We start from the raw sequence: 18186 nt of genomic DNA, 5'->3' as shown, positions 1-18186 counted from the left end.
TATGCCAGTCAGGTCTGGTTGTACCAGTAGTACCAGCTCGTAGGCACATATTTTTCCTACATTTATACCTCCAAATATTTTAGCTTATTTCATCACATCATTAAAAATACAACATGATGTAATGTTGCAGGTTTGACAATTGTTGTCAATTTTTTGGAAGCAATTTTGGCCCTTTACTATTTTTTTACTCACTAGATACCTGATTAATGTACGTTTCTTTGGTTTAATTTTTGATGGTACTAGATACTGTTAAATGACAACCAAAAGTGGATCTCATTTGAATGAGGATGTCACTAATAGCAATCTACAATCCAATATTGTTGAGACGTCTGTCACAGTTACTATAGGAGAAGATGAACCGAGTGGACAAAAGGAATTTACAATAGAAATTAATGAGAAGAATGAAGAAAATGAGTCTCATGAACGGTACTTTTGCTTTATGAAAGTTCAACTTATAAAGATTATATCATCCGTCTTTGCTTGTTGTTCATGGTCTCTTTTATTTATTTATTTTTGCTATTTTCATAGATTGAAGAGGAAGAAACCATTTCCTCCATTTACTGTTCTTCATTCCTATGGATTATGCAAATGGAACTTGTGTGCACGAGTTGAGCAAAAGTTTAATGTTCATCACTATCCGTCAAAGAAAAGAATGAAGCTACTGCTTGTTGATGCTAAGGTAACGTTTCTTTGGTTTAAATTCCTTTTCTCTATTCTTATACTTTTTGGTACAAGAAGATAGATTTAAATGTTTTTGTAGGGAACAAAATTGGAGGCTTCCATGTATGATGTTGAAGTGGATCGACTTCAAGATATAGTTAATGAAGGAAAGATATATTTTCATGGTTATTGATAAGTATGTTCATATGCCTATGTTGGATGTGCTGATGTTCAAACTTAAATATCTTATTTTCTAGGTATGTATTTAAAATGGAGATTATAGACCATACTGGTTGTCATGATGTCACAATTTTTGATGAGGTGGGCGAGAAATTGTTGGGATGCAAGACAAATTTTCTCTTTGAGCTATTTAAGAAAGTTAGTTTGTTTTCTCCTACTCTCAACTATATTTCCATATTAAATTCCAATTTGTCAATTTTTATTTGTATTTGTTTTGTTTTTAGGATAATTCTCATGTTGTTATATTGGAGCATCTTCGGTCAATTACTTATAATAAATATAATATGTTTGTGATGGTTGGAAACAATAGAAGAAGTCAAATTGCACGATCTACATCTATGCCACCCCTCTTGATCTAGCAAAAGAAGCCAAGTATCTCCTTGATGTAATAAATAGTTCTACTTGATTTAATAAAGTGTTTCAACAAAGCTACTTACTGTGTGTTTCATTAAGTGCATTTTTCAGAATATCTCTCGAATTTTATTGGATGCCTAATTCTCAAGTCCCGTGTTGAAGCACTCTTGTTGGTGCCAGTATGCAAGAAAACTGAGATTTTCCTATCATACCAAATGCTTTAATTTATGTTTATTATTTTTTGCTTTAGAGAGCTTAATTCAAGTTATCATGATGTGACAATATTATCTGAAATGTTTATCTAACAATAAGGGAGGATCCTAATTAAATTGCCAAATAAGAAATAAATAAAAAATTGACAAAAAAAAAGGAATTTAATTTATTGGTAAAAAGTGAAAAAATATTTGGAAAATTTATTGGTAGTTAAAAAGTGAAAAAAAATATGCATGACACGAAAGAATTTACAATCATATTCCTCTATTTCTTATCCCAAAAGATTATAGCACCGTGTACTATTTTGACCTCAGTAAGTTTTTAGTTGTATAAAAATTAGTAGCAATTGAAAATTTCTAAGAGAATTGAAGAAATAATTTAAGTCTGCGAATTTTCTTTTATTACGATATGTAGTTATCAATTAAGTATCACTTGTATCACCAGTATCACTTGTATCGATCTCGAAATTGATTCTGATGTTTTTTTTTTGTTAAGGTATCTTTCAATTTTTAATTTAATATACCTACAGATTTCACTTTAAAAAAAAGGAATCAAATAAGAAATAAAATAAATCAATATACTTATATGATAAGATTGAACAATCAATTACGACCATATCTTTATTATTGAGATATTTTTGTTTTGGACTTTATTACATCCATATCTATATGTACTTTTGGACTTTATTATCGTCCATATGACATGATTTAAAAATCTCTTATTTTAGATAACATCCATGGCGCCATGTGCACTTGCTCAATTTATCAATTTCATTCTATAAGCTTTGTTCTCTTATAATGTCTCCGTTGCAACACACGGGCACAATACTAATATATATATATGCCTGCAGTGGCGTAGCCAGGATTTGAGCCAGGGGTAGGCAGAAATTGCGTTTGGATTGAAATGAACTGATGGGTTCGGGTTTGGGTTCGAATAAAAGAAAAGAATGCAGGAAAAATGTTGAGACCATATACACAATACAACATGGAAACTGAAATTGTTGAACTAAATATAGAATCAGATGTACTCACCATATGCCGGCAAGGTAGCGCATCAATATTTCTTAGCTCTGACAAGCAAATAACGCAATCCTTCCCCGATTCATCATCCTACATTTGTTACCTCCAGTTCAGACGAGCTGACGAGCCCAAAATTCTCTTTTCCAATTAGGTCCTTCCTTTGCAAAGTAATATATTGTGATACTACTCCAAGAAAGAAAGAGTTAGCATAGTGTTAGACTAATCTGTGATTACAAAACAAGTAGGCATTAATCCAAAATTGTAATTTGGGACCTAGAGTTGATCATCATATACATGTTCTCTCTCAGAGATTCAGATGTTATGAGAAATCAATCAATTACAACGAAAATTTCAGCAAGTAGTCACAGAGAAATAGAAATTGTTGGTTGTAAATTGGACTGCCTAGATTGTCTAATTTTACTTAAAACAATTAGAAGGGACAATATTTGAGATAAAGTGAGATGAATTTATCTCAATTTAATTAGTCAAACAGAACAAAACCTAAACCGAATTTTAACTAATTGCATCCACACACAAGCAAAATCCAATGGAAACGCCAACCTACCTCCCATCGACAGTAGCATCAAAGACGAACGAGATCAGTGGCGAAGGGCGGAGGTAGTGGCGGAGGACTGGAGGAGGGAAATCAAGGGCGGAGCAGTGGCGGAGGGTGGCGTATCTTCTCCTCTGCCAGTTTACCTTTTCTCCTCTATATTTCCGGCCGATCGTGGATCGCCTCAGAATCGCCAGATTCGCCAGGGTTTCTTCACGCGTTTGTCCAAAAGAGAAACGGGTTGAGTTATGATTAGCGGGTTTGGGTTTAGGGTGAATCTATTTTAACTTAGAGTCAATTGGATCGGGTTTGAGTGAGGATAAGAAATTGTATCCAGGAGTAGGCAAAACTAATTTTAGAGGTAGGCAGAGTAAAACTTTACCCTGTTCGTATTAAAATTTTCAAATCCAGGGATAGGCAAGTGCCTACCCCTGATGTACATTGGCTCCGCCTCTGTATGCCTGTCTCTATTAATAAAGGAAATTAGATTACAGGCCAGCCTACGTTCCTCGCATAAATAAAATAAAATAAAAATTAAAGAAAACGGATAAGACCCATCCAAGAAGAGGCGATAACGATAACCAGCGCAGCTAGAGCTAGAGATAGAGCTGGAGATAGACTGCAGCAGTGCTATTTATTAATCAAACAAGTCCCTCTCCTTGTTATTTCCTCTCTTCAGTACCTGCAAATATCTCAATCGGCGCTGTGCTGTGCCGCGGTACAATACAACAACTTCCTATTGCTTTGTGAATGAATGAATGAATGGTAACTTTCTAAATTCGCCCTTCCCAAAAATGGCAGGAAAACGAGGCGTGCGTTTATCAAGTTTGGCACAAAATAGCAAAGTACTAGACTACTAATCCGGCGATTTTTATTAATATCCCTAAAACAAATCAAAATTTTAAAAATGCCCCTGCTCTCAATTTTTTTTTAAAAATGCCCTGACCGCCTGGGGTTCGGGCGGCCCAAAAAAGCCTGTGAGGCGCCACCCCCTGGGGCGGCCCAAAGCACAAGTGAGGCGCCACATAGCAGGGCGCCTCATGTGTGTGTGTGTGTGTTTTTTTTTTTTTTTTAGAGAAATCTTAGTATTTTGATTTGAATAATTTTGTGAAAAAAGTTTAGGGTTTATGTATATGTGTATGTCAAAAAATAAAATATTATGAGTATGTCAAAAAATGTAAAATTTGGTCTCCAAGCATATTTTATAATAGATTGAACATCTAACGGTTTTAATTATATTGTTACGCTTTTAATTATATTGTTCAACTTTAATTGTATTATTAAACTGTGTTACAATAACGAAATGTAAAGTGCAAACAACATAAAATATGCGCGCCAATGTAATACAGCGGTCCCATAGTAAAAATACTACAATCAGAAATATATTACAATAAACAAAAAAGTTCACACAAGCAAAATAGCAAGTTTATCTGCCCCTACCACGACGTCTCAATAAACCTAACAAACGACTAGTTGTACTGGTATGAGCTGCAGGTGCGGCATTACTTGTAGAGGCTTGGCTACTAGATGATTGGCTCGGAGGAGGGGGGTTGTGTTCTACCAGTTGCTTCAGCAACAACTCTAGCATTTTCTCTTTCGTTGTGCGCGTTTATGGCATCTGAAAATAAGAATACAATTCAGTTAGTAATATAATAAAATCATAAATGAATTCCGAAAAATGCTACATACCTGTGTTGCGCCTGTCAGAAACGGAACGGCGAGCCTGATTTCCCGATGGCCTCCTACCACCCATCTCGTCCATGGTCATTATAGCACGTTTGTGTCTCCTCCTCCCCTTCCTTATCCATCCTTCTGAAGGGAGTGCTGGTGATATTCCTGGTTGTCATAAGGGGATTGCTGGTGGTACTCCTGGTGGTCATAAGGGGAGTGCTGGTGGTACCTTTGGTTGTCATAAAGGGAGTGCTGGTGGTACCCCTGGTTGTCATAACCCGAATTGTCATAACCTGAAGGTCCCGCCCCAGCCGAACTTGAAGGTCCAGCCCTCGTCCGGGGAACCCTCTTCGAATATATGTCCATCACCGGGACCCCACAAGCCACAAATTGAGTATACACAACTCTCCACAAATTGGCATCTGTTATTGGAAACTTAACAAAGTAAGGTCTACCCCCCACACGTGAGTTGTCAATCCGTGTAGCCAATTCTATTTCATACCTGTTGGGGTTTACATATGTCTTTTCGTATATTAGCTTCTTCAGTTCCTCAAATGTGGTATTTTCATTAATCTCGAAGCCAAATGCGACTTCTTTCGTGTAATGCACGCCATCTTCATCCCTTTCTAGCTTGCCGCCGACATACAGTGCAACTAACATCTCTTCTTTAACAAACTACATTTTAAAAAAAAAATTACAAGTATTACATGACATAATAATGGGTACAATAATAAATGACTAATTGAAAAATAAATGACTAATTGAAAAATAATTAAAAAAAATTACAATGTTGTTACAGTACGTGTACAGCAATTGCTACAGTATATATACGGTACGCTACAGTGCTTGTACAACTAAATTGCTACCCTAAACATACAGTACGCTACAGACAATGTACAGTAGGCAACAGTAAATGTACAGTACGCAACAGTAAATGTACAGTACGCAACAGTAATTACAACAGTAAAAAATAACTACAGTAATGACTAATTATTATAATTAAAAAACATACCTATTCACTCAGTTTCTCGCCTCGAGCGAAATTCTCAAATCGAGAAGTGACAGAGGCAGAAAACGGGGTTTAAATCAACACACACATGAGGCGCCCTGCTGTGTGGCGCCTCACTTGTGCTATGGGCCGCCCCATAGGGTGGCGCCTCACAGGGAATATTGGGCCGCCCTGGGCCCAGGCGGTCAGGGCATTTTTAAAAAAAAATTGGGGACAGGGGCATTTTTAAAATTTTGATTTGTTTCAGGGATATTAATAAAAATCTTCGCTACTAATCATCTCCAATTTTACTTTCTACAAATTCTACTTATTTTAAACACGAATATAACAAGCTGCAATGATTTTATACTCACCGACCAAATCAATTAAAAAATGTTCTACTGTGTTGCTACCAATTTGACTTTACGAACAAGTGAATATTTTACATTTGAGTAATAAATATTGTATAAATCTTAAAACAAAAAAACCAAAAAAAAAAAATATATATATATATATATATAGAGGTAGTCTACGGTGAGTTGCGAAGTAAAACGCGTTTCTACTTCACGTTGTATTTTTATTTTGAAAGTCCAAATTACCGATCCGAACCGTTAGATATTTAATCCATATTGAAATGTGCTTGGAGACCAAATTTTACATTTTTTGGAATTTTTTTACTATTTATTAAGCATTTTTTTAAATTGCTGTTTTGCTGTGAACAGTAAAAAACAGTAAAATTTTCTGGACCATCAGATCAGCGACTTTCAAAATTGCCTAATAAATAGTAAAAAAAATTTCAAAAAATATAAAATTTGGTCTTCAAGCACATTTCAATATGAAGAACAAGATGAACGGTTCGGATCGACGTTTTGAACTTTAAAATCGCAAAATATGAGCGTGAAGTAAAATAGTCGCTTTACTTCGCAACTCACCGTAGCCTAGCTCATATATATATATATATATATATATATATATATACACACATTATGTACTAGATGCAAAATAAACGATTTTTTTTACCGATAATTAGCAATCATCTACGATAAGAATAGAAGATGGAAAACCATAGCAATGGTACCATGTCAGATATACAATTTGACAATCCAGTCTAGATCCATAATTGAGCCGGAGAACCAGCTGTTTGGACGGATTTCAACAATTTGAGCTTAGGTCAGTAATAATGATAGAAGGAGATAAAATGAAAAATGAGTCAAATGACACAAAATATTATATTTCACAATCAAATTTGTTACAAGTATTGGCCTTATATAGGTGAAACTAATTGAAAAAAAAAAATACAACTTTCTACTCAGCAGATTCGTCAATTGCATAACATACTGACATCTCAGCACCAACGTGGCTTCATCCATTTATTTGTCAAACGAACTTAACGAACTCTATTGTTTTTGACGCTCATGGACCCTCCTGTCAGCGTGCTTTATTATTCCAACGATCATTTTCTTTTAATTGGTGCAGATCCAACACTATACTGTTCTTTAAAATTACCGCTACTTGGATCAATGACCGCTCTGCCCAACTCCCTGTCTCCTTCTTTGGTTCCTTTGACCGAGTCAAAATTAACCCGAATCGCCCCTAATTCAGCTTCGATCAAATATCAACTCTCCAATCAAATAATTTGTCTTTTATTGATTATGTTATACTAAATGCACCGTTAATCACTCAAAAACTAAAAATAAATGCAATTGAAAGTAAAGTAGATGAGTTTAGAGAAATTTGACACGCGGGATGTTAACGAAGTTCGGCAAAACAAAGGCCTACGTCTCCGGGGCTTCGCAACCTCTTCTAGGTGCGTCTTTCTATTACCCAATACGAAATGATTACAACTTGTGAACCGTTGAGCCCTTGCAATCCAAGCAGGAAGTCAACTGGCCAACTAGAGATGAGAACAAGGTCTCAAAGTTTTAAGCTACTTAAGATAAATACTCAAAAGATCTCTAAACCTAATCTAACTCAAGATTAGTGAAGTGGGTTTGAGATTGTTTGAAGGATTTTGAAGTTTTAAGCTCTCACAACAATGAAGTAAGCTAAGCTATCAGAAAATTGCGTTTTAGAAGTTTAGGATTGACTAAGATGCTTTGGGAAGAAAGCCCAAAGCCCTATTTATAGAGACAGCTCAAAAATGAGCTGTTTGACATAAAACGTTACAAACGTTTTAGTTCAAAATGTGATTTAGGGTTTCAATTTTCTGATAGCTCAGTAAAACATTACCAACGATTGTAAAACGTTATGTAACGTTTTGTATTGTAAAATCTTGATCAAAAATAGAAATTTTTGAAGCTCAGATTTAATTAAAACGTTACAACTTTTGTCAAACGTTACAACGCTGATTTAATTAAATCATTGTAACGATTGACAAACGTTACCAATGTTTGTAATTCAATTTTGAATTTGATCTAGCTGTAGTTTAGCATTTCTGACATTCTCAAATCGTTATAACGTTTTAAATTGCTTCTGAGTTTGATCAAGCTGTTACTTCAGTGTTTCTGACAAGCTGAAAACGTTACAACGTTTTACAAACATTACCAACGTTTGTTCCCCGTTTAAACAGCCTCAAACTTACTTTACCAAGTTTATGATTTTACAATTTGTATTCTTCATAAGTGTCTTCATGATTTATTCAGTTCAAGTATTCCATATTGCCATTCCATTTGACTTGAACCTGCATATCTTTCAAAAATAGAAGAAATCGTAAAATTCAATAATTGTATGTTTTTGCAAATTAGTCAAATAGACGAAAAAATTATTGCTAGAACAACAGATTCTATGCATCTTTTTTATGTTTTTTTACATGTAGAGTCCAAATTTATTTAGACACGTACTCGCCATATGTAAATTATATCATCATTCTTATTAGTTTTGATTTCTTTCTACTTTTTGAATGTTATTTAAGGAGTTTTTTAATTGATTAATAATTGATTGATAATGTCTTCGTTTCTTTCTATTTTTTATAATGTTATTTATCATTTAATATTTAATTTTGTATGAGATTTTTTTATGAATATATATATATATATATATATATATATATATATATATATGTCATTTAAAAAAAATGTAATAACATGTAAATTTATGAATTAAGAAATATTATTTGTTATTTAGTCTAGTATTCTGTATGAAAATATATTTTTTTATGATGTTTTGTGTTCTCTTATAAGATGTTCTCATTGCAATTTACAAACACGATACCAATAATAGCGGCCATTTTTATTAATATCCTTAAAAAAAAAATTTAAAAATGCCCCTGTGTGCAGTTTTTTTTTATAATTGCCCTGACAGCCTAGGCTTCGGGCGGTCCAAAAAACCCAGTGGAGCGCCCCCACTATGGGCGGCCCACATGCCAAGTGAGGCGCCCCAGGGACGGGCAGGGATGGGCGGCCCACATGCCAACTGAGGCGCCCCAGGGACGGGCGGCCCATAGCAAAATTGTATTTTTTTTAATTTCTTTTTAATTATTTTCCAATTAGCCATTTATTACTGTACCCGTTATTATGTCATGTAATACTTATAAATTTGTTTTTTTTAATGTAGTTTGTTAAAGAAAAGATGTTAGTTTTTTAAATGGGAGTGTGGGTCGCAAACAAAAATTACGGTTTCAATATAATTTCTTAGTTTCAATATAATTACTTGAAGTGTACTGTTGCGCTTTTAATTCTATTGTTGAACTTTAAGTGTATTGTTGAACTTTAATTGTATTATTAAACTGTGTTATAATGATGAAATGTAAAGTGCAAACAATATAATACCAACATGAATATAAAATAAAAAAATATAATGCCAACATAATCAGAAACATATAATACAATAGTCCCATAGTCAAAATACTACAGTCATAACTATATCGCAATAAAAAAAACTCTACAATCATCCTCGTCGTTTCCTTCCGGATGGAGACAACCTAGGAGCCGCTATGCCCTTGCCATCCCTGTGTGGCTGCACGCGCCTCTATATCTGCCTCTGCGGACTCACATCTCCTAATGCCTCCTCTCCCATATCCTCATCTCCCCCCGTATACATGTGCTGCGTACCTGTACTGGCTGCCCATGGATCAAATAGACCAGCTGACTCTGCATTGGCGGGCTGTGTACGCAGCTCCCATGGATCTTGCTCGCAGCTTACAGCATAAGTGGCAGGAGGCGGTGCGCCAAATAATGCAGAGACAAAGTCATCTGCAGTCTGAGATGCACTCCCACCAGCCTCAAAGTCGTGCTCCATCTCCACTCCATATTGTGGTCTATGGGAGCCAATCACCTCTGCATCTGTGTCTAACGGGGCCACACAATCACCTCTCCATATCGGAACCGCGTCACCGCTGGAATCCTCGAACATGACAGCACCACACAAATCCAGCACATACGCCCTAGTGTACCTGTAATATAAAATAATCAATATAAATAATTGAGATTGTTAATGAACTACTAAGTTAATTTAAAAAGTGTAATAGTACCTCCTGACCGCCTCAATGTCAGCAGTCTCAGGAAATATCTGATTCTGGAAGAAGTGAGACCGGAGTGCCTTTAGAGAAATACAATACCCAGAATAGCGGAACTCCTCCTCCCCCCTTCTTCTTCTTATATTTCTTCTGCAGAGTCTTCGGATCACACCCTAACAACTCCGGTATCATCCTCTGCAGCTCTTGATGGTCTGAGATGCCACCTATGGGGTCGCCATCGATATGTAAACCCCATAAGGCGCTCACATCACCAAGGGTGACTATCATCTCCCCGACCGGGAGATGAAATGTACGAGTCTCAGGTCGCCATCTCTCCGCTAGACCATGCATCAGAGACTGATCGATCTTACTTTGTGGCATGGTGGCAAGCTGATACAACCCAAGGTTTAAGATGTATCGCTGCATTTTTTATGGGGAACGAACAGAATCTCAGACCTGCGGTGCCTCACTGTAAGCATGACATCATCCTGTATTTATTATCAATTTGTCAGACTCAAATAGTGCCATTTTTTAAGTACTATTTACATTAAGTATAAATATCATGTACCTCAACAGATGCCAATGAGACGCGGTGCTTAACATGATGGGTCCATAGAAGAGGACTAAATGTGTCAGGATCATGCACACCATCTGTAAAACCGGCCTGAGACGACGGATTCGCTCCAGTTGAATCCTCAAATCCCTTACCAGTCGTATCATCATATGACGACGGGCCCTCTCCAGTCGGATCCACCGGGGACGTGCCCGCTCTAGTTGGATCCACAGCATCTGGACCCGCTCCAGCCGGACTCGTTGCAGGCTCAGCTCGTACTCCCCACCGTCTAGCTCTAGGCATACTACATTTACCAAAAAATATATATTAATCAGTAACATAGTATATTATATTATTATTATAATAATTATTTAATGTATTAAGAATATAACATATTAATTATATAATTATATATTAATAATTTTTACTAATAATAAAATACTAATTGTATAATTATAAATTAACAATAATTATTAATCAAAAAATACAAATTATGTAATATTATTATAATAAGAATTTAATATATTAAGAATATAATATATTAATTATATAATTAATATAAAAACTATTGTCAAATTTACTTTTTAAAATAAAACTTATTGTGAAAATCGACAAACAAATAAAACAAATAAAACTTATTGTCACTGAAACTTTTCTTCGTACCCTAAGCATCACAAAAATAATTTAAAAAAAAATGCATATTTTTTAAACTATAAACTCTAACCCTAAATTTTTAAACAATTCAAGCAATTGAACCATAAACCCTCAATTTTGTAAGCAATTCACAATTCACAACCATAAACCCTAAATTGAACCATATCACATTCAAGCAATTCAAGCAATTTTACCATAAATCATAATCCTAATCCTAAATTCGAGCAATTGAACCAATTCGAGCAATTCGAGCATTCAAGCAATTCGAGCATTCAAGCAATTCGAGCATCCAATTCGAGCAATTGAACTATAATCGAATCGAATCACATTATCACATTATCACATTCAACAATTCAAGCAATTCAACCCTAAACTCTAATCGAATCAAATCGAATCACATTCAACAATCAATTTAATCATGTTCAACAATTTAATTGCATTTAACCCTAACCTAAATTCTAATCGAATCGGAAAAAAAAAACTCACATTCAAGCGAGGGAGAAGCGGGAAAGAAGGGAGGCAGAAGCAAGGTGCGAGGCAGCGGCAGTGGCGGAAGGGGCGGAGTTGAGCACACCGTCGATGAAGTGGAGGAGGCAGCAGAGGCGTCTGGCGGAGGCAACAAAGAGAGAGACAGAGAGGCAGAGAAAGGCGATCAAGGGGGTTTTTTTGGGTGGTTTTTGCTTCTGGTGCGGAGGGAAGACAGGGAGAGAGTAGAGAGAGCGAGACAGAGAAGAGAGACAGAGCTGGGTTGTTAACGGGTAGGGTCATGGGTCCCTAGTGCACCGTCCGTCACGGGGGAGCCCCACTAGAGCTATGGGCTGCCTGTGGTTAGGGCGCCTCGCTATGCTTATGGGCCGCCTTTGTGATGGGCGCTCCAGTAGGAATTTTGGGCTGCCCGTGGGCTGGGCGGTCAGGGCATAAAAAAAAAAAAAATAGAAACAAGGTTATTTTTAAAATTTTCTTTTTTAGAGGGGGGTATTAATAAAAATGGCCGCCAATAGTAGTATGTATTTATAAATTGATTTTTTAATTTAATGTGAAGTGAGTTAAATGAAATGGTGAATATTAATAATTATGAAGATAAATGAACTGATATCTCCTTACACTACACGAAAGGATACCTAATTAGGAGAAAAGGACAAAAGTTTTACGCTAAATGCGAATGGAACATTCTGAAATGGTTGAAAATAAATTCTCAACCTACAAAAGAATTGCAGGTGTTGCAATAGTTGATGATAGCAGAGGATGGACGACGTCTCCTCCCTCTCAAATGAGAAACCGACACGCGAATGAATTCGTATCCTCTGAGATATCTCAAACTTTGAGTGACTTTATGAAAAATCTCAACCGTTTAAATACGTTATACACGAATCTCAAAGCAAACATAGACCCCCTACATCACCTCCGAATAGGCACCGGACACGTCGGTCACGCAAGTTGAGATATCTTAGAGGATACGCACTCGACGCGAATAGGGTGGATAGAGTCGCAATTGGCAATTTGGGTTGTGTTTCTAGAATGAGCATTGTCTTGCGTTGCGGTTGCGGTTGCGGTTGCGGTTGCGCCATATATGTAAATGTAATGGTATATGATATCATCTCTGAATTCATATTCATCCCTCATTAGTCGGTGGACCCATCATATCATAAGTCGGTGTGACGCATCTGATATATCTATCGGGCCGCGCCTCCTTCCCTTTTCCTTTGCAGGAAACTGCCGCAGCCGCTTCTATCTTTCTCTCTCTCTCTCTCTCTTTCTCTCTCGCAGTAGCAGTTGTAGGGACTAGGGACTAGGGAATAGGGAGAGCGAGACGAGACGAGAGAGAGTGAGAGCGAGCGAAAGAGAAGCGAAAGGATTGAGAAGATATAGACCCGTCTTTTGCGATTAAATCTGAAACGCTTCTATTCTATTACTGTCTGTCCGGTACTCTTCTTCTTCTTCTTCTTCTTCTTCTTCTTCTTCTTGATTTTATTTTATTTTGTTGTCTGTCTCTCTTGGGGCCATTAATAGACATGCATAAGTAAGTAGTTTGTCTTGTCTACAGACTACAGACTACTGATTTTTTTTGTTCCTTGCTATCGAATTAATGGAATTACTTTCCTAAAAATTTTCTTGGCTGGATTGTCTGAAATCTGAGTTGTATTTAATCAAGGTAATATCAAAGCAATTATTGTTTGGTTCGTCTCTAATTGAAAAACGAGATGGGTAATTTGTATAAGCTATATTCATTCATTCTGTTACGTCCAATCAGTTCTTTCTTATTGGGGGAGAAACTTCACTGGCTATTACATTGTATGCAGGGCAGGTCCCTGTGTCCTTTCCTTTCCTTTCCTTTCCTTTCCCTAGTAGTAGTAGTAGTAAGCTTCAAATTTGTTAGTTTAATTCCATCTCGATCGATCCAGTCTAAACTGGTACTTGTATCTATCCTTTGCTTGCTTAATTTATGTTTGTTTATTTCATCAGAGAAAGTGAAAGTGAAAGTGAAAGTGATGTCTATTAATGGGGTGGAGGAATTGGAATACATGGATGAAGAAGGAGAAATTGAAGAGGGAGACTTTGTTGTTCTCGAATATCCCAATGGACCAACAAATGGAGACGAACCAGATGATGATGAATATGCTCAGGTATTTTTTTTTTACCTTTTCCTTTTCCTTTTCCATCACAGGTAGAGGTTGCATCAGCTGTTAATGGAAAAACTTTTCACAGCTTATAAGGATCACAGATACATCAGCTGCAGAAGCAAGGAGAGGTAAAGACATACAAGGAATTCCTTGGGACAGATTACAAGTTACCAGGCAGGAATATAGAAAAACCCGTGTAGAGCAATACAAGAACTATGAAAATTTTCCCAACTCTAGTGACCTTGTGGAAAAGGTATGTTTCTTTTTTACAACACCTCGAACAATTTGGTTTTATTTTCTGCTGTTTTCTTTGATTTTGCATTCTTTATCCATTTCCTGCCTTTGAATTATCTGATTGTATCAGTTAATCTCTCTTAAGCTTGAACAAATGACCTCATTATCTTGATAATAAACCTCTAGAAAACAAGCTTTCGTTACTGCCTTGTGGCCAATTAAAGAAAGAAACTTAAACCTCAATTAGGTTGTAATTAAAGGAGCCATTAGAGTTACATTATTTTTGACTGATTAGTGATGTGTGTATTATGAGGTAGCACGGCTTTTACTTTTGTAAGACATTTTTATTTTCTTCATTTAATTTTTATTTGGTATTCTTTTGGTTAGACATGCAAGCAAGTAAAGAAGGGCAGTACTTATTATGACTTCCAGTATAATGCTAGAGCAGTCAATCCTTTGATCCTTCACTTCCAGGTGAATTTGACTTTTGCTGTTACTATATGATAGGGAACATTCATATATACTTTCCTTTAATATCAGAAGGTTAACCTTCAACCAGTAAAGGCTTTCAAGAAGAAGAAGTAAACCAGCTTATGCATAGAGCTACTAGCAAGTAATATTTTCCTGTTAAATGAATACTGATTTTCGTTTTTCTCACCTAGAAAGTTACTTTATTATATTCTTTTTCAGCTAAGGAACCTGGTATGGGCAACTTCTAAGCATGATGTGTACTTCATGTCAGATGCATCAGCTGTATATCATTGGTCATCTTTATCACACAAATTGACTGAAGTGCTGAATTTTTCGGGACAAGTGACCCCAGTTGAGGTCTTACTTTTCTTTCTCTTCTTAGTAGTTAATTGTGTTGACTTGCATTAGGATTTATTGATTATTTAAACCATGCTTTATAGTACTCGTAGTACGATCTTTTTTATTAATTTTACATTTGTATATGATCCTTTCTGTTCCCTAAGTTGTATTGCTGTGCATATTTTCTTTTTTTCCCTCTCATTTGTTTTTCCCCATCTGATATCCAAGATCCAAAGTTTCTATTTACCATCTTTAAAAATAAAATTAACAATTTAACCACTCATTTATACCTGAGAAACCAGCAGGCTGGTCCTGCAGATATAATATGCGGGACCATTTAAAAATGGAATTTCTGCAGGACCATTTAAAAAAAAAAATAAACAATTTAAGCACTCATTTATACCTGTGAAACCAGCAGGCTGGTCCCGCAGATATAATTTGCGGGACCATTTATAAAGGGAATCTGTGGGACGAGCCTGCTGGTTTCGCAGGTATAACCTGCGAACCTGGTAAATATGAAAATTTTCAGAAAAACTGGCGAAAGGGTTTATCTTCTTTTTTATAAAGATGGTAAAAAAAAAAATTGGCTCCAAGAGAGGCCTTTCATTTAGCCTTTTTTGGGTGGTTTTCTGGTATTTGGAGAGGGGAGTGGGGGTGAAAAGAATTTTCTACTGTTATGGCATAAATAGAATAACTTAAAACCTAACTGCTATTCTGATTTACAGAGATATCCGGGAAGTGTACAAGAAGGGCTCTTTGGAGTAAATGTAACTACATTTACAGTGAACGAGGGTTTGTTGATTGCTGGGGGGTTTCAGGGAGAACTTATTTGTAAGGTAAGCATTTCTTACAAAAAATGCTTGTGATAATCAAACCTGCTCCTGGTATTAATACTTTTGTGTATTGTTGTTGTATAGGCTTTGGATAGACAAGGAGTTAGCTTCTGTGCGAGGACAACCTTTGATGAAAATGCTATCACAAATGCTATTGAAATATACAAGGATTTCAGGTAATTGCTTTATTTATCATTCCGCTACTGCAAAGCTATTGGACATTGAATCCAGTCTAACTAATGACTTTATGACTTTATAAATTTCTAGAGGTGGGACCCACTTCATGGTCGCAAACAATGATTGCCGTGTTCGTGAATTTGATGTAGAGAAGTTTCAACTTAGAAATCACTTTCGCTTCCCATGGTCTGTTAATGTAAGTTAATCAATATCATGTATTTGAGTAGAACTAGGGTATTCTTAAGTTCACCGAGCCCCTTTGTGAACTCAACTCTAAAATGACGAATCCGAACTGTTGAAACCCATCTACCTTACAAGTGATCACTTGTACATGTGAAAATTTTCAAAATTAGAAGGTTTATAAATTAATTTTAATGCATTCATTTTTTGAACCTTTTTGACCACTTGACTCTATACAAAATTAATTCAAAAATTGTAAAATTTTCGCATGTAGATATATCACTAGTAAGGTAGATGGGTTTCAACGGTTTGGATTTGTCATTTAAAGCCAATCCGGTAGGTTTTAGAGTTGAGTTCACAAAGTGACTTGGTGAACTTCAGAACACCCTAGTTCTACTCCATGTATTTATTTGCTTATCATGCAATCCGAAACTGTGGCAAAGTTTCTCTCTCTCACTAAAATTTGTTATTGTTGTTGTCAGCATACATCAATAAGCCCAGATAGGAAGTTTATGACTGTGCTTGGAGATGACCGAGATGGATTACTTGCTGATTCACAAAATGGCAAGGTAAATAATAATTTATCCAAAGTAATACTTGTATAAATTAAGCAATTATCTCTAAATATCAAAGAATAAGCGAACCATTAATTGCTATTATCAATAGATTGTTGTTTGCTGCTGATTTTATGTACTTGGTGTTGTTATCATGATATCAATATAATGGCTACCGGAGTAAAGAAAAAGTCTAGGTCTGTTCATGCTTCTCTCCAGAAGAACAAATTTCATATAACTTGTTCTAGAGATAAAGAGCAAGTAAAGCTGACTTTTGATAGCAACAATGAGGAAGGAGATGAATTTAACAAATTTCCCAAATTGAGCACTTGTAATTCTTATTCATTATAAAAAACATTCGCAAATTTTAGGTAATATCTAAACTGTCGGGGCATGTAGACTACTCATTTGCTTCAGCATGGCATCCAAGCGGCATCTATTTTGCAACTGGAAATCAAGACAAGTCGTGCCGCATATGGGATGTGCGGAACCTTTCTTCTTCTCTCTCAGTCTTAAAAGGAAACATTGGTGCGATCCGGTCTGTCCGTTACTCACCTGATGGCCAGTTCTTGTTCTTTGCTGAAGCCGCAGATTTCGTGCATGTTTACAACTCATCTCTAAATTATAACAAGAGGCAAGAGATTGACTTTTTTGGGGAGATTTCAGGAATTTCTCTGGGCCCAGATGATGACTCTCTATATATTGGTGTATGGGACCGGGTCTATGCAAGTTTGCTACATTTTAAGAGGCGGCAGGCATATGAATACTTGGACTTGTTTGTATGAAGGCAGAGCTTTGAACATACATCTAAGTTACAGGCAGGTTTAATTTTGGTCCGTTGATCAGACTCTGAAATTAAAGTAGCTTTGGATGTATAGAAGAATGCATGCCCAAAAAGAGGTTGAATCAATCTTATTGAAGTTTGTTAGAATTTTATTGTGTACATGAGTTTTGGTAATGAATAATTCATTATTATATCACCAAATTGCAGTGTTATTAGAAGCTCTAATGTGTTCTTTTAATAGTATACAAGGACTAACATGCATGGAGGAAAGATAAAGATAACATATCACATGCATGGAGAAAAGTTCTCTTCAGAGTTGATGCTTCCATTGCTCCCTCTCTATTTTCTTCTTCTTCTTAAGTAGCCTAGCGGCAACCAGATTTTGTTAATAAAACTTGCTTAATGCAACAGAATCTTGCATCATAGAATTTCTTCTCAACTTTTGTGCTTTCCACCAGTGTTTCAATTCCCCTCGCTTCTGTAATGAACTTGGGATGAATTTTTCACTCCATCTGAAGCCTGAGCGAAATCATTACCATGTAATAGTCTTCACAGATCTTTGCTATGCTAAAATCCATGCTCTCTGTGATGCCCCATGACATGAGCTGTCTTTGCTGCGGAGTTATATTTACGTG

The 18186-nt window shown here is 36.1% G+C and overlaps 2 protein-coding genes and 1 long non-coding RNA gene across 4 annotated transcripts; 2 read left to right on the top strand and 1 right to left on the bottom strand.

Annotated features, from left to right (window-relative positions):
• Positions 1-253: 253 nt before the first annotated feature.
• Positions 254-853, top strand: LOC144566017 (uncharacterized). Its single transcript, XM_078315874.1, has 3 exons — positions 254-426; positions 529-679; positions 761-853. The coding sequence occupies exons 1-3, from the start codon at positions 254-256 to the stop codon at positions 851-853; spliced, it is 417 nt and encodes a 138-aa protein (XP_078172000.1).
• Positions 854-13150: 12297 nt separating this feature from the next.
• Positions 13151-17752, top strand: LOC144566745 (putative WD repeat-containing protein C2A9.03). Of its 2 annotated transcripts, none has more exons than XM_078316765.1 (10): positions 13151-13281; positions 13822-13982; positions 14065-14232; positions 14601-14687; positions 14904-15041; positions 15749-15859; positions 15941-16032; positions 16124-16229; positions 16696-16782; positions 17139-17752. In XM_078316765.1, the coding sequence occupies exons 2-10, from the start codon at positions 13848-13850 to the stop codon at positions 17550-17552; spliced, it is 1338 nt and encodes a 445-aa protein (XP_078172891.1). In that variant the 5' UTR covers positions 13151-13281; positions 13822-13847; the 3' UTR covers positions 17553-17752. The 2 variants fall into 2 exon arrangements, with proteins under 2 accessions (XP_078172891.1, XP_078172892.1); XM_078316766.1 differs by having other exon boundaries at positions 13170-13281; positions 13828-13982.
• On the bottom strand, positions 15207-15648 carry LOC144566747 (uncharacterized). The gene is made up of 2 exons (XR_013515277.1): positions 15522-15648; positions 15207-15426 (listed from the first exon to the last, which is right to left on the bottom strand). It is a non-coding gene; the product is annotated as an uncharacterized LOC144566747 (long non-coding RNA).
• Positions 17753-18186: the final 434 nt, after the last annotated feature.

This window comes from Carex rostrata, chromosome 15 (genome assembly GCF_964058835.1).
Source record: "Carex rostrata chromosome 15, lpCarRost1.2, whole genome shotgun sequence".
Lineage (NCBI taxonomy): Eukaryota > Viridiplantae > Streptophyta > Magnoliopsida > Poales > Cyperaceae > Carex > Carex rostrata.
Note: the sequence above shows the minus strand (reverse complement) of the source record. Positions and strands in the feature narration are given on the sequence as shown.